Source organism: Thamnophis elegans, chromosome 10 (assembly GCF_009769535.1).
Source record: "Thamnophis elegans isolate rThaEle1 chromosome 10, rThaEle1.pri, whole genome shotgun sequence".
NCBI classification, from domain to species: Eukaryota; Metazoa; Chordata; class Lepidosauria; order Squamata; family Colubridae; genus Thamnophis; species Thamnophis elegans.
The window spans coordinates 71373424-71395687 of NC_045550.1; the positions used below are offsets into that span (position 1 = coordinate 71373424).

Consider the following 22264-nt stretch of genomic DNA (forward strand, 5'->3'; position numbering starts at 1 on the left):
TGCTAGGTGGAATTGAAGGCAGTTCTTCCCCACCCTGGATGAGGACTTGACTCATAAATGCAGCTGCCCAGGGAATATTACACACGGCATCCAGAGTCACCAGAGTATAAAAAAAGACGCAGAGACTCAGAAGAAAGTGCAGAGAAGAGCAACCAGGATGGCGAGGGGACTGGGGGGCTAAAACATAACGGTGAACAGTTGCAGGAACTGGGCCTGGCTGGCCTAGGGAAGGAGGAGAGGAGGCGTGGGAACAGTCTCCCAGTATTGTGGGGGCTGCCACAGAGAGGAGCGGGGGGGGGGGGACCTGTTCTCCAGAGCACCCGAGGGCAGGAGAAGAAGAGGCAGCGGAGGGAAACGGGTCAAGGAGAGAATCCACCTAGAACTAAGGAGAAATGTCCGGTGGGTGAGGACAGTCCACTGATAGGATCCCTTCCCTCCAGAGGTTGTGGGAGCACTGGAAGTTTTTAGGAAGAGGCCGGACAGCCGTTTGTCTGAAGTCTCCTGCTTGAAGAGGGGGCTGGACTAGGAGACCTCCAAGGTCCCTTCCAGCTCTTGTTCTTCTGCGAAGTGGCAGATTGAAACGTCAGATCCATGAAAAGGGGCCTCTCTCTCCCCAGACGGTGACATCGGGGATGGCGGCGAACACCAAAGAGCTCATCTTCAGCATCAGCAAAGCCTACATGCAGAACCCAAACGCCATCATCCTCTGCATCCAAGGTCAGGACTGCGACCCCTGGGGCTCTGGCTGGGGGAGGAAGCCCAGGCTGACTCTTGCTCCAGGGGTGGAGGCAGGGCAGGGCAGATCCTCCTCCTCCTCCTCCTCCTCCTCCATCGGGCGTTCGACCCCTCCCAAGGCCGAGTGCCGTTGCCCCCCCTTCCCCCCCCCTGGAGCCTCTCCCTGCTTTCCCTTCCAGATGGGTCTGTGGATGCCGAGCGCAGCATCGTCACTGACCTGGTCAGCCAGATGGACCCTCAGGGCAGGAGGACCATCTTCGTGCTGACCAAAGTGGACCTGGCGGAGAAGAACGTGGCCAGTCCCAGCAGGGTGAGCGCGGGGGGGGGGAGGGGAGGGGGCGCCATGGGGCAGCGGCTGCTCAGCAAGCGGAAGGACCCTCCTCCTAAAAGAAAAGAAGGCGCTGTGTTCCCGAGGGAAGCATTGACCTGGGCCCGCATGTAAAGGCTGGCCCCCTAACCGAGCATCCTGGCGGGGCTGAGCCTCTGCTCTCCTTTCCTTGCAGATTCAGCAGATCATCGAGGGGAAACTCTTTCCAATGAAGGCCCTGGGGTATTTTGCGGTGGTTACCGGAAAAGGTATGCGGAGAACGGAGAGAGGGAAAGGAAGGGGAAAGAGGAGAGGAAAGGCAGGAGGGAAGGGGATATTTCGCCGAGGCTGACTAGACACAAGGAATTTGTCCTCTCCAGGGCAGAGGCTCTCATAGGAAGCAACAGAATAATAATAATCATCATCATCATCATCAAATGCCATTAGTAGTAGAGAAAGTGAGAAGGGTAATAGCAGCAGAGCCCTAATCCGTGGGTCAATGTGAAGGCTGGCCTTTGTCCAGCCACAGGCCCTTCCTTCCCACGTGGCGCATTTCCAGTTGCTTTCTTCTTCTCTCTCTCTCTCTAGGAAACAGCAGTGAAAGCATTGACTCTATCAGAGACTACGAAGAGGAATTTTTCCAAAACTCCAAACTGCTGAAGTAAGCTCATACTTGGCTTTGTCTAAAGCTGCTTACTCCGGCCTGTTCCTCTTGTTGTTATTCCTTCACAGCCTGTTGTTGAGGTTGGGAAGCATCTCAGTTGGCTGGGCAGTAGCGGTGGGAGGAGGGCCTCGCAACACAGAAGGCAGCCCGCAGCCTCTAGACCAGTGTTTCTCAACCTTGGCCACTTGAAGATGTCCGGACTTCAACTCCCAGAATTCCCAGCATTCGCTGGCTGGGGAATTCTGGGAGTTGAAGTCCGGACATCTTCAAGTGGCCAAGGTTGAGAAACACTGCTTTAGACCCTCCGCTGGGGCTCTGGGGAGCCCTGGTCCTTTGGGTCCCAAGGAGTCAGACGCCACGTAGCAACTCGGCCACAACAAGAGCCTCCTCCTGCCGCCTTTTGCCCTCTTCCACATGAGGATGAGGCCCCCAGTCGCCCTCCGGCTCCTCTGGTCTTTGCACAGCCTTCTCAGCCCCTGTGGGGGGTTTTTTTGGCTTCTCCATCCTCCGGGGTCTGGTTGCCCCAAAGGTGCTTTCCCAGGAGGCCCCCCTGGACTTTCTGGGTCTTCTCTGAAGACGTTTGAAGAGCGGAAGAAGCTTCTTGGATGAAGCAAAACACCTTCAAAGAAAAACCCGGAGGTCCAGTTGCTTCTTGAAAAAGCGTCTTTGGGACGTTTCTTGGTTTTGTTACATGTCAAAAATCAACGGAAGAGGGCAGTGTCAGCCCCCCAGGTGCCCCAGGAAGAGGACAAAGTGCCCCCCCCCTTGTTCTCGGTATCTCCAGCCAGGAGCAGGGGGTGGGGCCTTTTGTGAATGAGCTTCAGTCTCGAAGGCCTCTGGGATGCTGAAGGGACGGATTGATTGCCCAATGATGACCCCTTCATGTTTGAGTAACCTTGGGAGAGGGGGTGGGGTGGGGGCAGGCGATTTCCTCCAAAAGAGGGGAAAGGCTATCCAGGGAGGCATCAGACTGACCTTGAGATGTGGGGGGGGGGATTCTGGGGGGAGAGGGTAAAGAGAGGGATGGGGGAGCACCTTGAAATCGAGGCAGGAATCTGCAGAAGCCGCTGTGGGCTGGCTGGGCTAATCCTGCCTCCTTCGCTCCTTGGGGTGGGTGGGAATGCTGCAGAGTTTATGTAGCTCATGCGGAGCATAGGACAGGGTGTCCCACAGCACCCTGATCAGCATCAGATGGTTCCATGTGGGTCACCTGGGAGGAACCTGGTAATCCCTGATCCATTTAGTCACCACTCAAATTTACAACGGCAAATTCACACTTACGCCCATTGCAGCCTCCCCAGATAGTCACCTGATCAAAATTCAGATGGTTGGCAACTGGCTCATGTGACGGTTGCAGCGTCCTGCGGGGCGACGTGGCCTCCTCTGGCGACCTTCTGACGGGCAAAGTCAATGGAGAAGCCAGGTTCATTTAACAACCGTGTTACTAACTTCACAACGGCAGTGCTTCACTTAACAACTGTGGCAGGAAAGGTCATAAGGCTCAACAACTGCCTCATTTAGCAACAACATTTTTGGCTCCACTGTGGGCGTAAGTCGAGGACTTCCTGTGTGTACATATCTGACCCAGTGACTCGCCATCCGGTCCTGCTAGGGAGGGACTGGGGTGGCCCAAGGACGGCCTCTGAGCACCCCACTCTCCCCTCCCTGACTTGAGCGGAGGAGTGGAAGGAAGCTGGTTGTGGTTGCGGATCGTATAAAATTGTGTGGTGTGTTACTTTCCTAAGGCAGTGAATTGGAAACAACCTCTGTAGATACGGAGGGGAGCTGGGGCAACTATGCCGCCTTTTTTAGACCCCTGGACTTCAACTCCCAGAAGCCCAGCTGGCTGAGGAATGCTGGGAGTTGGAGTCCGCAGGTGGCCTGAAGCTGCCCCGCCCTGGATTACTGCAGGAGGCCGTGTTGCTGAGCCATGCGCCCGTTGCCTTGTGCGTTTCCCCAGGAATTCCATGCTGAAGCCCCACCAGGTGACCACGCGGAACCTCAGCCTGGCCGTCTCCGACTGTTTCTGGAAAATGGTGCGTGAGTCTGTGGAGCAGCAGGCAGATGCTTTCAAAGGTGAGGGGGCAGCTTGTCCAGTGGGGAGCCCGGGACAGAGAGGAGGGGTCTGTTGGCAAGGCTGGGCTCCTGTGCCTCGGGGGGCAGAAAAGGGGCACTAGACACACCTGGGGAGGTCTCAGGTAAAGCTTGGGGGGGGACAGGATCCGCACTCGGCCGGGCTGAGCTCCTCTGGGGCTCCCTCACGGCTGCACTGGGGCTGGGGAAGCACCTCAGACCCAGAGGGTGAGCAGAGAAGGGAGTGAGCCCCCAGACCAAGCGCTCTGGAGACCCAAGGCAGGGGGGGCCTTGCAGGGCAGTTCCGCTCTCTCTCTGGGGCACCTGGAGGTTTGGGGCATCCCCGGGGCAGGGGGGGGGGGTGTTCCAGAGGATTGGGAGGGCAAAAATATTGGCTCGGGGGGAAGGAGGGAGATCTTTCGCAGGCAGGAAAAAGGGAATCCTTGGACGCCAGGTTGACCCAGGCGGTGGGAGAGCAGATGTGGACCCCCCTCTCAGCTGCCCAAGGGAGGCTCTCCGGCCACAGAGGGGTCAGCTTCGCTGTGGACTGTGGCTAGGCCAGGAGGGGCTGCTCACCATTCAGATGGCCCGGGGAGGGCCCGAGCCTGCCTTGGGAGGTTTTGGGGGTGTGGAAGGGGCCCACCCTGGAGGTGTGGATCTGGCTGAATCCCCTCTTCTTTCCCAGCAACCCGTTTTAATTTGGAGACTGAGTGGAAGAACAACTATCCCCGCTTGCGAGAGCTGGACCGGGTGAGTTCCTGTCTGCCTCGGGGCCTTCGGAACCTCTTCTGGGCCTCGGGACCACCTTCAGCGGCCACAGCATCCGTCCACCTGGAGGCCTCTCGGTGGCTTCCCTATGGAGCAGGAGTGGCCGACATTGGCCGCTTTAAGACCTGTGGACTTCAACGCCCAGAATTCCCCAGGCAGCTGAATTCCACTGCTCTTAAAGTGGCCAAGAAACACACAGCGGGGGAATTCTGGGATTTGAAGTCCAGAGGCCTGAAATTGGTTGGATGCCCCTGCTGTAGAACTTCCACAATGACGGGTAGTCCTCGCCTTACGCCCAGTTGCTTAACGATTGTTTGAAGTTTTGAGGGAGCTGCCCAGAGCTGCTTGTGGCACCTGGACTGTGGCTTATTTAAGGAGGCACAGCGGCACAGTGGTTAGAGGCCTGGCTCTGTAAACTCTTTAGAGAGGCATGTCAAGCGCTATAGAGGCCTTAAGTTCTATTGCTGTCTGATCTTCCAGAACAGTGTTTCTCAACCTTGGCAACTTGAAGATGTCTGGACTTCAACTCCCAGAATCCCCCAGCCAGCATTCGCTGGCTGGGGAATTCTGGGAGTTGAAGTCCGGACATCTTCAAGTTGCCAAGGTTGAGAAACACTGTTCCAGAACCTCTGGAGGCCGTCATGGGGGGGTGGGGGGGTGTCAAAAGCCTGTTCAGATGGACTCCAGCACTGACCTCAGTCACAGACCTGGGGCTGCTGTCTGCGCAGTTTCTCTCACACAAACACACACACACGCCCTGCAGAAGAGACCCAGCTGAGTCCAGGCATGGAGGTGTCTGTTTTGAAAGGAGCAGCTGGATGGGGGTGGACAGTAATGCTGGGGTTCAAAAGAAAATTGGCTCTGTGGGCTTAGTGGGCGTGGCAGGGGAAGGATACTGCAAAAACCCCACTCCCTCCCGATCAGCTGGGACTTGGGAGGCAGAGAATAGAGGGGGGGGCAGTCGGAGGTATTTACCGGTTCTCCGAACTACTCACAATTTCCTGCTGAATCCCCCCTCTGGTGGAGAGGAAGGGCTGTTGCTGCTGCTGGCTTTGGCCCTGCCTAAAGGAGGCACTTGGGGGGGGAGGTGATTCAGGGTCCCCAGTGGAGGACCTAAGACCCCAAGAGAGGCTTCCATCATCCCTCCACTCCAGAGAATGTTCCCCTTGCTGAGGGATCTCAGTCGGAAGAAATCCACCGGGCCTCTTTGTGCACCTGATTCGTCCCCCTTCCCACATTCAGTAACTCCCTCTCTCTCTTTCTCCCTCTCTCTCTCTCCCTCTCTTTCTCTCCCTGCCTCCCTCCCTTGCTCTCGCTCTCTCTCTTTCTCCTTCTCTCTCCCTCCCTCCCTCTCTCTTTCTCTCCCTCCCTCTCTCCCCCTCTCTCTCTTTCTGTCCCTCTCTCTCTCTCCAGAACGAGCTGTTTGAAAAAGCCAAGAACGAAATCCTGGACGAAGTCATAAGCTTGAGCCAGGTGACCCCCAAGCACTGGTACTTGATTTCTTCCATTTGGGTGAGGGACGTAGCTGGGCTGTGCTGAGCTTAGGATGGGCTGTTTCAAATTCTCCCTTGGGATCATCAAGCGTTGCCTCAGTCAGGTGGGAGCCCCCCACCCAGGGCCCCCTCCCCAGCTGCAGCCCCTTCCCTCCCCTTCCCAGGAGGAAGCATGGCCTGCGGGATTGTCCTTGGTCCGAGAGTGAGTGAAGGCAGCTGAGGAGGGGAGGGTCCTGGGCCGGGGAGGAGAACACAGTGGTGCAAAGTTGTGAATATTCCAGATGGAAGGCAGGTGGGTCTGGCCGCCCAAGGAATCTTCCCTCTGTCAGCATGCAGAGGCTTACGAAGGGCCTCCCCTGGGCCGCCTGGAAGCCAGGTGCTGCCGGAGAGAGGCTGGCTGAAGAGCCTCCCGGTGTGGGAGTCTCCTGGTTTGGGCTGCTGAGATGTCAGGAGGATAGGTTGGGGATTTGGTGGGCCTTGCTTCGGCCATGGGGGCTCTGGCTTTTAGCAGGATAACAGAGTTGGAAGGGACCTTGGAGGCCTTCTAGTCCAACCCCCTGCTCAAGCAGGAGACCCTATACCAGCCGTCACCAACCCTTTCCCCTTCAGGGACCACCAAATCCATAATTGTACACCCCGCAGACCACTAATATGGGTTTTTTCCAAAGATAAATAGTATTTAGTGCATAAAATAATATAAAAAATGCAAATAATTTTTGTGTGCACCACCAAACTTTTCTCACGGACCACCAGTTGGTGATGGCGGCCCTTTGCCCTTTGAGACGAATGGCTGTCCAATTTCTTCTTAAAAGGCTCCATTGTTGGAGTGCCCATAACCTCTGAAGGCCACTTCTCTTCCGCTGCTTAATGGTCTCACGGTCAAGAAAGTTCCTCCTCACTTCCAGGCTGCTTCTCTCCTTGATCGGTTTCCACCCATTCTTTCCTGTCCTGCCCTCAGGTGCTTTGCAGAATACATTGACCCCACCCCTCTTCTTTACAACAGCCCCTCAAATATCAGGAGGCTGCTATCCTGTCCCCCCACCACCCCCAGTCCTTCTTTTGATGAGGACGTTTCGTTTCTCCTCACCCTGGGACATTTTCTTCCTGCTTCCCTCTTGTGAGAACATCGCCTTGAGGAACAGCAAAGCAACGACGGTTACAGTGTAGTAGAATTACCCCCCCCCCCGACACCCTTTGGATTCCCCTCTCGCTTGACGGGTCTACAGGCCCCCAACAGCAGGATGCAGAGAGTGTGTGCGTGCGTGCGTGTGCGTATGTACTTGTGGGTCTGTTCTTGAGCAGATGAGTCTGGTTTGGCACGAGCATCTTTTGGCCAAAGACGAGAGAAACATCTGCTTTCAGTTTCCAGGCCTTTCCAACTTTTATCCTGTCAACGCTCCTCCATATCCTTTTAAAGTTCCTCCAGCCGGTTGGAGCCCATCTGGGCCTCTTTCCTCCCTCCTCCCCCCCTTTTGGCCTGACTTCAGCAGGATCTCAGAGCTGTGAAGAGCCGAGGTGGCGCAGTGGTTAGGGTGCAGCACTGCAGGCCACTTCAGCTGACTGCTATCTGCAGTTCGGCTGTTCAAATCTCACCGGCTCAAGGTTGGCTCAGCCTTCCATCCTTCCGAGGTGGGTGAAATGAGGACCCGGATTGTTGTTGGGGGCGATATGCTGGCTCTGTAAACCGCTTAGAGGGGGCTGAAAGCCCTATGAAGAGGTATATAAGTCTAACTGCTATTGCTATGGCTATAACGGCTCCCCTCACCAGGCATCCCTGCAGGGAGCAGCTTCCCTTCCTTTCCCTTTGGCAGAAGGATGTTAAGGACTCTCCTATCCACCCTTTGGACTCTCAAAGCTGCCCTCCCCACCCTACCAATTCCCTGCCTCCAGAGCCATCCGGAGCGGTTCCTACTTGATCCCAAATTCCTTGTCTTGTTGCTTTGCGTCTTGCTTTCTTGTGTATTATCCATCCTCTCAGACTGGGGTGATGCCTTACTCTAAATCAGAGGCTCCAACCTTGGCCGCTTTAGCACCGGTGGACTTCGGTTCCCAGCATTCTCACACAAATCTCACACAAATAACCCCATCCCACCCCCAGCCACAGCGCCGTTCCCTGAATCGGTTTTTCATGGAAGTCGCCTGAAGTCGCCAGAGCTTTTGGGTTGGGTTGGAGTCGTGGCTACATTCCCTTCCCACAATGGGAGTCGAGGCTCCTGGAATCCATGGGATAATTTTGCTTACAGTGACATTAATTTTGTTCGTTGATGTGGCCATTTAAATGGAAACGTGTGTTTATACCAGAGCACAAGGAGTTTGGTTTGCGAGCTGAAATGTAATTTACTGTGTCTCACTTTCAGAAGATAGTTGTACCAAAAGACAAAGAGATTCTTAGAAAGCCTTTCATTTTCTGTTTTTTAATTCATTTTTTATTTTATTCAAAAGATTAAAATACAAAATACAAAAGGAAAAATTAACACAGAGAAAACAAAGCTAGACAGATCATTTTAAAAAATGAATTAAAAAGAACAAAAGACAAAAACCTTATATCCACATGGAGAAATCTATTGCAAGAACAATGAAGGAGGTGAGATTGCCTTTCGGGTTGCTTCCCATCCTCCTCGGGACTTCTGGAGTGGATATTATGAAATATTTTGAGCTGCTGTAGAGTTTCCTTTGTAAGCAGAAGATATACAGGAAGTCCTCGTCTTACAACAGTTCAAAATTACAACGGTACTGAAAAAAGTGACTTCTGACCGTTTCTCACACTTACAACCGTTGCTGCACCCCCGTGGTCACATGATCAGAACTCAGGCGCTTGGCACCTGACTCGTATTTATGACGGTTGCAGTGTCCTGGGGACACGCGAACCTCTTTTGCGACCTTCTGACCAGCAAACTCAATAGGGAAGACAGATTCACTTAACAACCGCATTGATTCACTTGATAAGTGTGGCAAGAAAGGTCGTAAAGCGGAGCAAAACTCCCTTAACAATCCTTTTGCTTAGCAATGAAAATTTTGGGCCCCGTTATGTCCGTAAGTCGAGGACCACCTGTACTGTCGGACTCTGCTGACGATTGTTGTTATAATCTGGGCAGCCTGTGGAAACTTTCTGCCCTCTTTCCCTGGCGCTGGTTTCATCCCTCCCTGCCTTCCCCCACCAGGGAGGAAATCCTCCAGAAGAGTTTATGGGAGAGGGTCTCCACCCACGTGATCGAGAACATCTACCTTCCAGCAGCCCAGTCTCTCAACGCCGGCACCTTCAACACCACCGTGGACATCAGGCTCAAGCAGTGGACTGACAAGCAGCTGCCCAACAAGGCCGTGGAGGTGAGTTGCGGCCGGCCCCCATGAAAATCCCCCCCCCCCTCCTCCCGCCTTAGGATGGCCCTAAGCCGAGTAGCAGAAGAGGTTGCCCCTCTGTGCCCGGGAAAGAGCTGCCTTCGGCTGCTTTTGGAGCAAAAGGGATGGTTTCACCAAAGCCAAGTGGTGACAAGAAAGGGAAAAGCCGGATCTGAGGTTTCGGGCATGAAGGCCGACGGGGGAATTCTAGGAAGTCGGAAAGTCTTAAGGCCTCTGCTGCAGAGGAGCGGTGGTCCTGCCTGGAGAACCCCTCCTTCTGCAACTTCCACTGAACAGGAGGCCGGGCCAAACGGGGGGCGGAATAGATCCCACTCCCCTCTCACGCTCCCATCCAGAGGTTTTAGCTTGGAGGGGCCCTTGTGGTCCATGCCTGGAGAAGATGGGATCTGAGCCGGGTGGGGGGGAGGGGGGGCTGGCAAGCGGAGCGCGAGGGCGCAGGGCAGGGGTGCCTTGCCTGCCGTTGGTCATGGTGCCCTTCCTACCCCTGGGCAGGTGGCCTGGGAGACCCTGCAGGAGGAGTTCTCTCGCTTCATGACCGAGCAGAAGGCCAGGGAGCACGACGACATCTTCGACAAGCTGAAGCAGGCCGTGAAGGAGGAGAGCATCAAGCGGCACAAGTGGAACGAGCGGGCGGAGGACAGCCTGGTAGGGCTCCCCCTCCCCACTCCCTTGGGGTGGGAGGGGCGGGAAGAGGGGCCCTCCTGATGCCTGTGCTCTGCCTTGCCAGAGGGTGATCCAGCACAACGCCCTGGAGGACAGGTCGATCTCCGACAAGCAGCAGTGGGACGCCGCCATTCAGTTCATGGAGGAGACCCTGCAGAGTCGCCTGAAGGACAGTGAGTGCCCCTCCCTCCCTCCACGCATCCTTCCCTCCCTCCTCTCTTCCTTTCTTTTTCTTCCTTGTCATTCCCTTCCGTCTCATTCCCTTCCGTCTCATTACCCTTCCTTCCTTCCTTCCTTCCTTCCTTCCTTCCTTCCTTCCTTCCTTCCTTCCTGGGGCCTTCAGCCTCTCTTGGACCCCCTCATGGCTGCTGCTCTGAAGGCCCAGCCACAGCTGCTTCTTGTGCAAAAGTGGGGCTCGGGAAGGGGGGTGTCCCTTGGCAGCCCCCTCTGGGACGTGGCTGTGCTCCCCTTCTATCCTGCTTCTGGACGCCGGGACTGAGGAGGGCCGTGTCTCCCTTCTGCCTAGCGGAATCCGTCATTGAAGACATGGTGGGCCCGGACTGGAGGAAAAGGTGGCTGTATTGGGTGACGCGCACCAAAGAGCAGGTAAAGTGGCTCTCGGCTCTTCCTCCCGGCCCATCGTGGCCACCTGCAGCAGACCCTGAAGGGGGACCGGCTGTGCGAGTCACGCCTCTCGGAGGGCGGCCTTCCCTCTGGCTCCTGGGCCCTTGGGGAACAGGCTTCCCCCGCCGTGTCTCCTGGACCTTCCTTAGAGGGCATCACGCTGGAGGAGGGGCCTTCAGCCTCAGCCTCCCTCTGTGGGGCACTTCCTCCTCCTCCAGCGCGGAGGGCTTGGGGGGCTTCCCGAAGGCCCCTGAGCGGCTGCCCTCCCCCTTGACCTGTGCCGGGGTCAGAAGCCCAGGGGGAAATTTGGGGGGGGGGTTCTGGAGGGTCCCATCTGGAGCAGCCGAAACGCTTGGGGCCGTGGAGGAAATGCTCTTCCTTGCATGCCAGAACATCCGCAACGAAACCAAAAACGAGCTGGAGAAGATGATGAAATGCAATGAGGAGCATCCGGCTTACCTGGCCAACGACGAGGTCACCACCGTCCGGAAGAATCTGGAGGCCCGAGGGGTGGCGGTGGACCCCTGCTTGGTAAGGGGTCTCATTTTGCGACCTTTTTTGGGACCCCCGAGAGGCAGGGAAGGTGGGCTTTGGGGAAGAGATGCGCTCCCTGCCAAGTCTGCTCCCCTGGAGCCTCCAGCCTTGCCCACTTTATCCGCCTGGCGGACTTCAGCTCCCAGAATTCCCCCGCCAGCAAAGCTGGGGGTTGAAGTCCTCCAGGCTTAAATTGGCCAAGGTTGGAGGCCCCTGTCCTGGAGGGTCTCCCGCCCCGGCTGATGGCCACGTGGCTGCCCAGGTGGGAGGAGCCCAGGATCTGTTGAGGGCCTGGTGGCTCAGTGGTTAAAGACGATGAGCTTCTCACCTCAGCTGGGAAGCTGACAGCCCGGGTTCGAGACCCAGGCCCCCCGCGATGGGGTGAGCTCCCGTTTCTCACCCCCACACATACCAATTCTTGCCCACTAGCGGTTCAGAAGCCTGAAAGTGAGCAGATAAATAGGTACCACTTTGGTGGGAAGGTCGTAGTGCTCTGTGTGCCTCAATGCACAGCCACAAAAGGGCTCTGTGGACAATTCTGGCTCCCTTGGCTGAGAAACAGAGATGAGTGGGGGGGGGGGGGGAGTCCGGCACGGCTGGGCATGGGAAACCTTTGCCTGGAGGCTTTGGAGATAGAAGGGACCGGTTAGAGTTGGAGAGACTGGACAGTCCTTTGTCTGGCATGGAAGAGGGTCTCCTGCTTGAGCAGGGGGCTGGACTAGAAGACCTCCAGGGTCCCTTCCAACTCTGTGATTATTGGCTTCCCCTGTGTGGCCTTAGCAGTCCCCATGAGGGCCACTGGATCCTGATAGCTGAGGAGAAGGACCTAAGGAAGGGGGTCTCCACACCCACCCACCCCTTCCTCCTGCTCCCTCCCTGCCGGGTGTCAGCTTCCTAAAGCTCAGGACCTCCAGGACTTTCCCAGCTCCCCCCCCCCTCTTCCCAGGGGTTCCCAGGAGAAAGAGTCCCAGAGGCCGGAGGGGAGGAGAGGCCCCCCTTGTTTCCCTTGGGCAGAGGAAGGGTCTTCCACAAGGGCCTCCAAGAACGGTAGGAGCCAATCCCACACAGGCCCAGGGGGGGGCAGCCTTGTGCCCAGGGGGTCCCAGGGCTGATCCAGCTGACCCAGCTCTGCCCCTCTGCTCCCAGATCAAGGACACCTGGCACCAGGTCTACAGGCAGCACTTCCTGAAAGCCGCCCTGGGCCACTGCAACCTCTGCCGGAGGGGCTTCTACTACTACCAGAGGCACTTCGTGGACTCCGAGGTCAGCGGGGGGGGGGGGGGGGGGGAACCGCCTGGGGGGGGGGGGAGGCTCTCCTGCAGCCCAGCCAGGATGTGCTCCAAGGGGACGGCACTCTTGTGCTGTTCCACCAGGGGGCAGCCTTGCAGCGAACACCTGGCTCCAGCTGTTCTTGTCTGGTGCAAAACAGGGCTCCCTGGCTCACCCGGGGCTTTCCTGCCGCCCGGCCCGGCACTCCTGCGGTTAAGCCCTCTTGGACCTCGGAAGGGCAGCCTTCTTCCCCGCTCCCAGGCCAGGGAGAGACCCCGGGGAGCCCCCCAAAGGAGAACCCTTGCAGTCTCGGGGCTGAGCTGAGGCTCCCCTGGGGCTTTCCTGGCAGGCGTCCCAGGACCCAACCAGGGAACCCCATCCGTGTGACGCCTGCAAGGAGACTGCCCAGCTCAGGGGCCCCAGGGGCCCCCTGCAGTCGGTAGGAAGAAGGTCCGGGGCTCAGCCATGTCCTCCCTCAGTGGGCAGCCTAGAGGGCCCCCAGGCCCCCCTGGGGTGGCTTCCTTCCTCTCTTTTCTTTCGGATTGGGGGCTGGGGGCCCTGTTGCTGTAATGTGCGTACCGGTGGATAAATAGGCCGGGTGGAAGGAGCAGAGGAGCCGGAAGGAGCCCAGAGAGGGTCCCTTGGAGGCTTTGGTGGCCTTTGTGGGGAGCTGCCGTTTGCGGGTGGGATCCTCTGACGGCTGCCCTGACTGATCTCCCGGCCTCCTGCCCCACACGCTCACGGGCTGGGCTGGATTTGCAGCCCCTCCCTCCCCCAAGCACAATGAGCAGCTATGGTCCTCCTTCTGGTCCTCCAGCTGGAGTGCAACGACGTGGTTCTCTTCTGGCGCATCCAGCGCATGCTGGCCATCACCGCCAACACCCTCCGGCAGCAGCTGGCCAACACCGAAGGTAGGGGCCCCTCCCTTTCTCTCTCTCTGGACCTCTGGGGAGGGGGGGGCAGACAGAGGCCGCCTGGGCTGCAGGGGGGAGGGCCTTGCCCCTCCAGGAGCTGGGAAACCTGCCCTTCCCAGAGGTTGCCTGGCATCGCTGCCTCCACTCCTGCCGGGGGCTGAGCCCTGGAGGCTGAAGGCCACCCTCCCCAGCGCAGGGGGCTCCGGCCTCGGCGACTTTGGGACTTCTGGACTTCAACTCCCGGGATTCCTTAAAGCTGCCAAGGTTGGAGAGCCGTCTAGAGGCCCCTGGATGCCGGGGCCCTCGGGAGGGGGGGGGGCTCTGGCTCCCCCCCCCCCGGTTTCCTCCCCTTCCCTCCGGCAGAAATGCCCATCCCCCGCAAGGCTTCGAAGGGGGCTTTGGGTGGGTCTGTCGGTTTCCCTTGAAGGCCTCTCGCATCTCCTCCTCCGAGACCTCCGAGCTGGAGAAGCTGCTTGGGGGAGAAGCGAAACCTCTTCAAAGGGAAGGATAAGAAAGTCCCGTGGCCTCTTGGGACAAGCAGGGCCCCGAGGACGGAGGAGACCCAGAGACGGAGCCCAGTCCAGGGCCTCGGGGGGGGGGGGGAGGCACCTGGGGGGGGGTTGTTCCACAGAGGCCCTTGTGCTCAAACTGAGCCCCCCCCCTCCCTCCCCCCCTCCCCCCCTGCAGTGAGGCGCCTGGAGAAGAACGTCAAGGAGGTGCTGGAGGACTTTGCGGAGGACTCTGGCAAGAAGATGACCCTCCTGACGGGGAAGCGGGTGCAGCTGGCCGAGGACCTCAGTGAGTACCCCCCCCCCCCTCAGCCCAGGGGGCCCTTCGCGTGGGGATTGGGCTTAAGCCCCTCAGCGGACCCCCTGGGCGCCTCTGGGGCTCTGCGTCTGCAGCCCCCGGGGGTCCCCGCTTCCTCTGAGCCCCCACCCACTCAAGGCCTTGCGGTGTGGCTGCCCCCCCGGATCCTGTGGCTCATCCAGGGGGAGGGAATTGCTGTGGGACTCTCTCAGCCTGGCCGTTTTCTTGCGGACGTTTCATTACCCGACTAGGTAACTCCATCAGAGCTAGAAGGCAGGAGGGTTTGCAAAGGGGAGGGGGAAGAGGAAGGAGAGGACAATTGGGGGGGGGTCCTTTGTGCTTTCTGAGCTGGGGGCTTTCCTTGGGGACGTTTCCTTACCCGATTAGAGGAAGCCGTCATGGCTAGAGGGGAGGGGGCTTTGCTCTCTGTTCATCAGCAGAGGCTTGCCCTGTCAGCTGCGGAGGGTGGGGGGCTCTCCTTGTAAACCCCCAGGACAGGCGGGGCTGCCTACATGGCCCACCTTCAGACCGTTCTTGGCCAGCAGGAACGCCCCTCCCCATGCCCCCCCTCCCCATGGCCCCCTCCTGCAGGCAGGCGAAAGGGGGTGGAGGGTCCCTGGGCTGGGGGGTGGGTCTCCTTCACCCAGCTGCCAGAGGGGCTGCTGTGTTCTCCCCTCCCCCAAAAGAAAGGCAGATACTTCCGGGGGGGGGGCAGCCAGCTTCCTGCCCTGCCAGGCCAAGGGCTGGGGGGCTTCCGGGGGGGGGGGACGGGACCAGCTCCTGAGCAGAGCCTCCCTGGGTGTTTGTGCTGGGGACCCCCCAGCTGAATTCCTGCAGGAGGAGCCTTTCCTGGCCCACCAAGGCCCTCACCTGTCGGGGCCTGCCTGAGCCCGAGGGGGGCTTTTCAGCCGGGATCTTGCCTGGAGGCCCGGCCATCATTCACCGCATGCAGCCCCCCCCCCAAGGCCCTTCGGCTCTGCAGGGGCTGCCCCCCCCCCAAGAAGGCAGTCCTTTGTGCTGCTCCCTCCCCAGTCCTTCCCCCCGCCCCGGATCCTGCCAGAACCCCCCTTGGGCCTTGGCTTCCTCTCTTCCAGGAGGGAAATCAACAGGCCCCTGGGAAGCCCCCTCCCCTCCCAGTTGAGTGCTGGGCTCCTTGGCTGACCCTGAGCCAGGCCCCAACGGGCTCCTTCTCGGGGGTCTTGGGGGAGGATGGGGGCTTCCTCTCTTCAGGATCGAGTGAGGCTTCCGGCAGCTGAGCTCCAGGCATCCAATGGCTGCCTGCCTAAAGAGGAAGGGGTGGGGTCCTTCCCTACCTGCCCCTCCCTCCTGACCAAGGCCGGCCTCGGACTCTTTCGGGGGGCTACTTAAGAGCTTTGCCCCCCTTAAAGCGGAGGGGAGGGGGGGCTTGTGAGAAGGACGCAAAGAAGTCATGAGAAGCCCTGCTTCGTGGCTGATCCAGCCCCCTTGGAAAAGTCACCCCACAGGGATCCCAGCCTCTGCCTGGGGGTGGTCGGGGGGCTGCCAGGGGCTGAAGAAGCAGGAAGCGTTTTGGAGAGAGGAGCGAAAAGGGGAGGCTGTTGAAGGGCAGGGGGGGCTCACCCTCCTCTCCTGCACATTGACCAGGTACGGGTGGGCCACAACAGACAGGCGCTGAGTGAGTCTTGCCTCATTTTACGACCTTCCTAGCCACAGTTGTTGTGAATCGCCGCAGTTGTTAAGTGAGTTACACGGTTTTTAAGTGAATCGGGTGACCCTGGGACACGGCAACCGTCACGAGTCAGTGGCCTCTGAATTCCCATCCCTCTGAGGCTCTGGGAAGGCCGCGGTGGTCGTGTCACTGTTTCAGGGCCTTCAAATGGTCACTCAACAAACGGTGGTGAGGACGGTTGTGCGTTTGGGATGTTTGTGTGACAAAGAGCTTCTGGTGTTGATTCAGAGTGTTGCTTAACCGGACGGCTGCCCCCCCTCCGCCTGCAGCCTGTGGATCCCTTCAGCTGCCAGGACGGTGCCCTCCCCCCGCTGCCTCTGCCCTCCGTCCTCCCCTTCCATAGCCAGGCTCTCCAAATTGGGCAACTTCGCTGGCCGGGGAAAGGTTGTGGAGGTTGTTGAGCCCCGTTTTCTGGTGCTGCTGTTGCCCCCCATGGGACCTTCGTGCCCTCCCTTGAGGGTGCAGAGGAGGGGGTCATGGGGGGGGGAGTATCTCGGCCGTCTCCAAGCACAGCCTGGACTTGGTGGGAGCCTGTCCTGGCCAAGACCTTCTTCCCGGGGGATTTTAGGCAGCGGGAGAGAGGCGGAGGCCGACCTCCGTGTTCCAGGGGTTGCCCATGATTTTCCCGGCTCCCCGAGGGGGAAATCCCCCAGAAGCCTTTGGCATCAGGTGCTTCCCCTCCCAGGGGCCGACAAAGGGGCCTTTGAGTGGCCGCCAGTGAGGGGTGCCAGCCTCCCCCGGGTGCCCCCCTCGCCCTGATTAAGGGGGTGGCTCTTCCTGAAGGGCTCCCCACCCCACTCAAAGGGCCTCTCTCTGGCTGCTTTTGTCCTGGGGCTTCCTGGCCACGATGAGCTAATGGGGTAAGAATTCCCTTCTCGGCCTCTCGGGGAATCCCAGGCGGTGGCAGAGGCTGCACAAGCCCTTCTTCCTCCCTCCCCACAGGGGGACAGGGAAGAGGGCCGGCCTTTGTAGCCCAACTGAGAAAGCCCCCCCCCCCCAGGCCCCGCCTGGCCGCCCCGTTCCTGTCCTGACCCCTTTCTCAGCTGGCAGCACAAACGCCTCCGACAGTCGGCCCTGCCTGCCCCGCCTTGACCCACCGGCTGCCCCATTCACTCCCCATCTGGTTCCCAGCCTTGGAGGGAGGGGCCGTGGGGGGGATGCCCATCAATCTGTTCCGGCCAGTGATGGATGGTGGGTTCTGCCTGCCCAGGGGCGACCTGGGTGGCTTCCCTCCTGCTTTGGCCTTTTCCCCTGGGCTGTGAAGAAGAGGGGGGACCCCCGGGGACCCTCCTCCCAAGCAGCCTTGGCCAAAACCCGCAGCCCTTCCTCCGTGGCTTGGGGAAAGTGCTGAGAAGAGCAGCTGGGAGGACCAGAGGCCTGCAGAAGAAAACATACGACGGTTGCAGGATTCGGGTCTGGCCAGTCCAGGGAAAAGAAGGACCAGGGGGGGCATGATAGCAAGTCTTATTTATTTATTTATTAGACTTATATACCGCTCATAGGGCTTTCAGCCCTCTCTAAGCGGTTTACAGAGTCAGCATATCGCCCCCCACAGTCTGAGTCCTCATTTCACCCAGATAGATAGATAGATGATAGATAGATGGATGGATGGATGGATGGATGGATGGATGGATGGATGGATGGATGGATGGATAGATAGATAGATAGATAGATAGATAGATAGATAGATAGATAGATAGATAGATAGATAGATAGATAGATAGATAGATAGCAATTGCAGTTAGACTTATATACCGCTTCATAGGGCTTTCAGCCCTCTCTAAGCGGTTTACAGAGTCAGCATATCGCCCCCACAGTCTGGGTCCTCATTTTACCCACCTCGGAAGGACGGAAGGCTGAGTCAACCTTTAAGCCGGTGAGATTTGAACAGCCGAACTGCAGAACTGCAGTCAGCTGAAGTGGCCTGCAGTGCTGCACCCCTAACCACTGCACCACCTCGGTCTTCCAGTATTTGAGGGGCTGCCCCAAAGAGGAGGGGGCCAAATTATTCTCCCAAGCGTCAGAAGGCAGCAGGAGAAGCAAGGGATGGAAACTAAATCAAGGAGAGAAGCCACCTAGAAGTAGGGAGGAATTTCCTGACAGTGAGGACAGTTAACCGGTGGGACAGAATTTGCCTCCAGAGGTTGTGGGAGCTTCCATCACCGGAGGTTTCAAAGAAGAGACTGGCAGCCACTTGTCTGAACTGGCACAGCGCTTGGCCAGGGGGCTGGACTGGAAGACCCCCGAGGTCCCTTCCCGCTCTATTCTGATGGGCTGGTTCTTAGGGATGCCCAGGGCTGCATTTTGCAAGGCCCGGGTGGTTCCCCCTCCTGGGCGGTGGGGCTTGAAGGCTGGGCCCCCCTCGCGGCTGGCTCTCCCTGTGTATTCAGGCCCTAATTACAGATCAATTAGCCTGTTGCTGAGCCCCGGATCAGGGGATTAATGCCAAGGAGACGAGAGCGGCCCACGAGGACGGGGCTTCATGTGGGGAGATGAAGGGGCCTCTTGAAGCCGCTGAATGGCCGAGGCCGCCTCCGTTCTGTCTCGGGAAGAGTGGGGGGGATGTTGGGCGAAAGGATTAGGGGGATATTCATGACCAGATGAGGGGCTGGGGAGAAGAAGGGGCACTGGGCCAGCTCATCTCTTCTGCAAACTGCCCGGCAGCCCTGCCTCCTGCTGCTGCTGCGGAAGCTTCTTGCGGCTGGGACAGGGGCTCTGGGTCTGGGGGGGGAATTGTTTAACAGGTGTTGGGAGAACCCGGGTGTTCCTCTCCCTCCCTCCCCCCAAGGGGCCTTGTCTGATGTCCTTCCTCCTCCTCTGGAGCAGGAGGGGAGGGGGCTGCCTTGTGGCAAGGTGGGCAAAAAACAACGGCAATCACAATCAAGATGGCAAAGCAGGAAAAGGGCTCCGGGTGGGCACAGAATCCAGACTGGCGCAGCTCAAGGGCCCCCCGAGGAAATGAGGCCGGGGACAGGGACTGCCTCTTGCCAGCCGGGCACCTCCCTGCCTCCCAGTTCCAGAATCTGCCCTGAGTCTGCCTCCAGTCTTGGGCCGGGCTCTGCCAGGGAGACGGCGGGGGAGGATGGCTGCGTTTCCCAGCGGCTCTTCTGCCCAAGCCACCAGTCTTCGCCCCTGGCACCCTCCCTGCCCGAGGGATCCCAGGCCTCCTCTCACGGCCGATGGGTAAGGCTCATTACTTTCCTGGGGAGCTGATCCCCCCCCCCCCCCCCAATGTTCCACTTGCTCCCAGTCCAAGGCCTTTGGCAGATCCTGCCTACTGGAGAAGCAGTGAGGGGAGGGGGGAACCCTTCGGAGTTGGCTGATAGAGGGCTTCACTGCTGCGGGGGCAGGACTTTGCTCACACACCCCCCTTCCTTGAAGCCCCCCCTCAATTTGTGTGTGTTTGAATTGCACTTCTGGGAGTTTCAGGAAAGGAAAATAATACATGCTATCAAACACAATCGTGCAAACTTTTTTTCCCATTGCTATTTAGCGTTTACTAAAATGATGAGATTTAGATGAAAACTCTACTAATTTAAGGTCTTCCCAGCTTTCTGTCCGGTTCATCTGATCAGCAATCTCCGACTTGCCTTGTGGACTTCAACTCCCAGAATTCCCTAGGCAGCCATTCCCTAGCCATGCTGGCTGGGGAATTGTGGTAGTTGAAGTCCACAAGTCTTAAAGTAGCCAGGTTTGGTGCCCCCTGTCCTAGGACGAAGCAGGTGGGAAGAAGCACATCTGGATGAGCCACGTCGCCTACAGTCTGTCCCCTGACAATGGGCGGGGCAGAGGAGGAATCTGAGACCCTGCGCAGCCCCCCTCCCCTTCCTCCTCTTCCTCCTCTGGGCCTAAAGGCAGGAACTTGGGTCTTTTCCAGAGAAAGTCCGGGAGATCCAGGAGAAGCTTGAAGTCTTCATTGAAGCCCTTCATCAAGAGGAGAAGTGACGGCTTCCCCAGGTGAGGCTGCTGAGCTTCAGTCGGTCTTCTCAAGAGTTGGCTGTTCTCGTCTACAGCTGGCACTTGGCTGGTGTGTGTGTGTGAGAGAGACCTTGGAGACTCTGCCTCATTTCATTAAACTAGACAGATTCACAGATTGGGTATGTCCAGGGGGTGACATGATAGCAGCCTTCCGGCATTTGAGGGGTTGCCCCAAGGAAGAGGGTGGATCAAGCTATCCTCCAAAGCCCCTGGGGGCCTCGGGACAAGAAGCAACGGGTGGAAAGTTATCAAGGAGGGAAGCAATCTGGGACTAAGGAGGAATTTCCTGACGGGGAGAACAATCAGCCAGTGGAAGGGAAGTTGCCTTCAGAGGTTGTGGGGGCGCCATCACTGGAGGCTTTCAAGAAGAGGCTGGACAGCCATGGGGTCTCCTACCTGACCAGAGGGTTGGGCTAGAAGACCTCCAAAGTCCCTCCTAACTTTGTCATTCTTCATTGTCTCAAAGGAGTGTTTTTTTTTCTCCAAAAGGCAACCGGGCTGTTTTCCCTCCTGAGGAAGAAGAAGAAGAAGGAGGAGAGGTTTTGCTTCTCATCTGAGACGCTTCAACTTGGATGAGAGGATGGATGCCAGATGCCAGGAACAAGGAAGGTTCTGGGATCAGAAGTGACACCTCCTTCTTCTTCCTCCTCCTTAAGGAAAGACAATGGCCCCGTTGCCTGTTGGAAAAAGCACCCTCGAGGCAACCATCACCTGCATGGCTGGGAGTCGCTGCAGACATTTTGAAATTCTGTTTATTCTCTTGGCACCCCCAGTGTTGGGCCTGCGAATCGGGGTCCCAGCCGTCCCTGGAGCTTCTGACTCCGGCACAGTTTCTTTGAAGCCGTTACTCCCCAGGAGGCCGTCCCAGTCCCTGCCCGTGAAGTCCCTGGGGGGCTGGGACCCAGAGTGGGAGGGGAGCAGAGGAGGGGGCCGGGGCTGGCCAGAAGCCAAAGGCCTCGAGGGAGGGAGGGAGGGAGGGAGACACGGAGGGGACTATTCCATATTTCCTTCCCAAATTCATTTGCAAGCCTCTGTTTTTCAGTAGGAAAAGGAAAAGCTGCGGGGAGGCCAAGCCCTTCAGCACACGGTGAGCGTCCCTCTGCTGAACTCCTTGGAGCCTCCTGGAACCTTCCGGAAGGAAAGGCTGCTCTTAGAAGGAGACGGTCACTTCATAGATGCTCCTCAGAGGGAGAAGCAGAAACTGAGGGGATCATGGAGACCTGGACTTTTATGGCGTCCTTGAAGTGGCTGCTTGTGTGTGGGGGGGGGGGGTGTCCAGATTGTGCAATTCTGTTTTTATTTTGAGGGTGGGACGAACGGAGATGGCCGCCTCTCCCCCCTTCTCCATTACGTGTAAGCCAAGGAGCTTCAAATAAAACGTCGGCATCTGTGTGATGAATATTTGGCTTGTATGTGCAGTGGGGCCAGATGTTTCTCCCCCAACCCCCCCCCGGGTGGGAATGGGCTTGGGGGCGTTGTGAGGAGGGAGGGAGGGGAGCCCAGCAATTCCAGGCTGCCTGGGAGCCCTTGAGAGCAGCTGAGGAAGGCAGAGGCAGCCCCCTCCTTCTTCCCCCCCCCCCATGGTCCCCAGGGGTTTATGCAGGGGGCTCTCCCTGCAGTCCTCGTGGGCAGAGGGGCCTCCCCCGCCACTCGCGTTGATGATGCCGTTTTCACATTTGTTAAATGAATCGCTGCGGTTGGTAAATGAGTGACACGGTTATTAAGTGAATCTGGACTCGGCTTGTGGGAAGGTCGCATGATCCTGGGACACTGCAGCCGTCGTAAATGTGAGTCAGTTGCCAAGCATCCGAATGTAAATCGTGCGCAAGGGTCATAAGTGAAAAATGGTCATAAGTCACTTTTTTCAGTGCTGTTGTAACTTTGAACAGTCACTGAGTGAGCTGTTGTAAGTTGAGAACTACCTGAATAGCAACAGCAGTTAGACTTCTATACCGCTTCCTAGGCCTTTCAGGCCTCTCTAAGCGGTTTACAGAGTCAGCATTATCGCCCCCAACAACAATCCGGGTCCTCATTTCACCCACCTCGGAAGGATGGAAGGTTGAGTCAACCCTGAGCCTGGTGGGATTTGAACAGCCTAACTGCAAATAGCAGTCAGCTGAAGTAGCCTGCAGTACAGCACTCTAACCACTGCGCCACCTCGGGTCTATATATCATCTATAGGTATACAAAACCTATAGATTATATAAATGGAGAATAGCGGTCTACATGGGGCTGCCCTTGAGTGTTCGAAGACTTCAGTTAGTGCAGAATGCAGCCGCGTGAGCGATTGTGGGTGCACCAAGGTACACCCACGTCACACCTATCCTCCGCGAGCTGCACTGGCTGCGTATTGGTCTCCGAATCCGC

At 58.0% G+C, this 22264-nt stretch overlaps 1 protein-coding gene across 1 annotated transcript in view; it reads left to right on the forward strand.

Annotated features, from left to right (window-relative positions):
* OPA1 (OPA1 mitochondrial dynamin like GTPase) overlaps window positions 1–21296 on the forward strand; it is a 51611-nt gene extending 30315 nt beyond the window's left edge. The window contains exons 15-31 of the mRNA XM_032224856.1: window positions 618–717; window positions 915–1045; window positions 1239–1311; window positions 1631–1703; window positions 3667–3782; window positions 4465–4529; window positions 5961–6037; window positions 9202–9367; window positions 9893–10045; window positions 10128–10236; window positions 10590–10669; window positions 11078–11218; window positions 12368–12484; window positions 13308–13401; window positions 14092–14202; window positions 19797–19876; window positions 20940–21296. Coding sequence (XP_032080747.1) covers window positions 618–717; window positions 915–1045; window positions 1239–1311; window positions 1631–1703; window positions 3667–3782; window positions 4465–4529; window positions 5961–6037; window positions 9202–9367; window positions 9893–10045; window positions 10128–10236; window positions 10590–10669; window positions 11078–11218; window positions 12368–12484; window positions 13308–13401; window positions 14092–14202; window positions 19797–19864 — 1674 coding nt within the window. The 3' untranslated portion in view covers window positions 19865–19876; window positions 20940–21296. The remainder of the gene's footprint in view (window positions 1–617; window positions 718–914; window positions 1046–1238; window positions 1312–1630; window positions 1704–3666; window positions 3783–4464; window positions 4530–5960; window positions 6038–9201; window positions 9368–9892; window positions 10046–10127; window positions 10237–10589; window positions 10670–11077; window positions 11219–12367; window positions 12485–13307; window positions 13402–14091; window positions 14203–19796; window positions 19877–20939) is intronic.
* The last annotated feature ends 968 nt before the right edge of the window (window positions 21297–22264 follow it).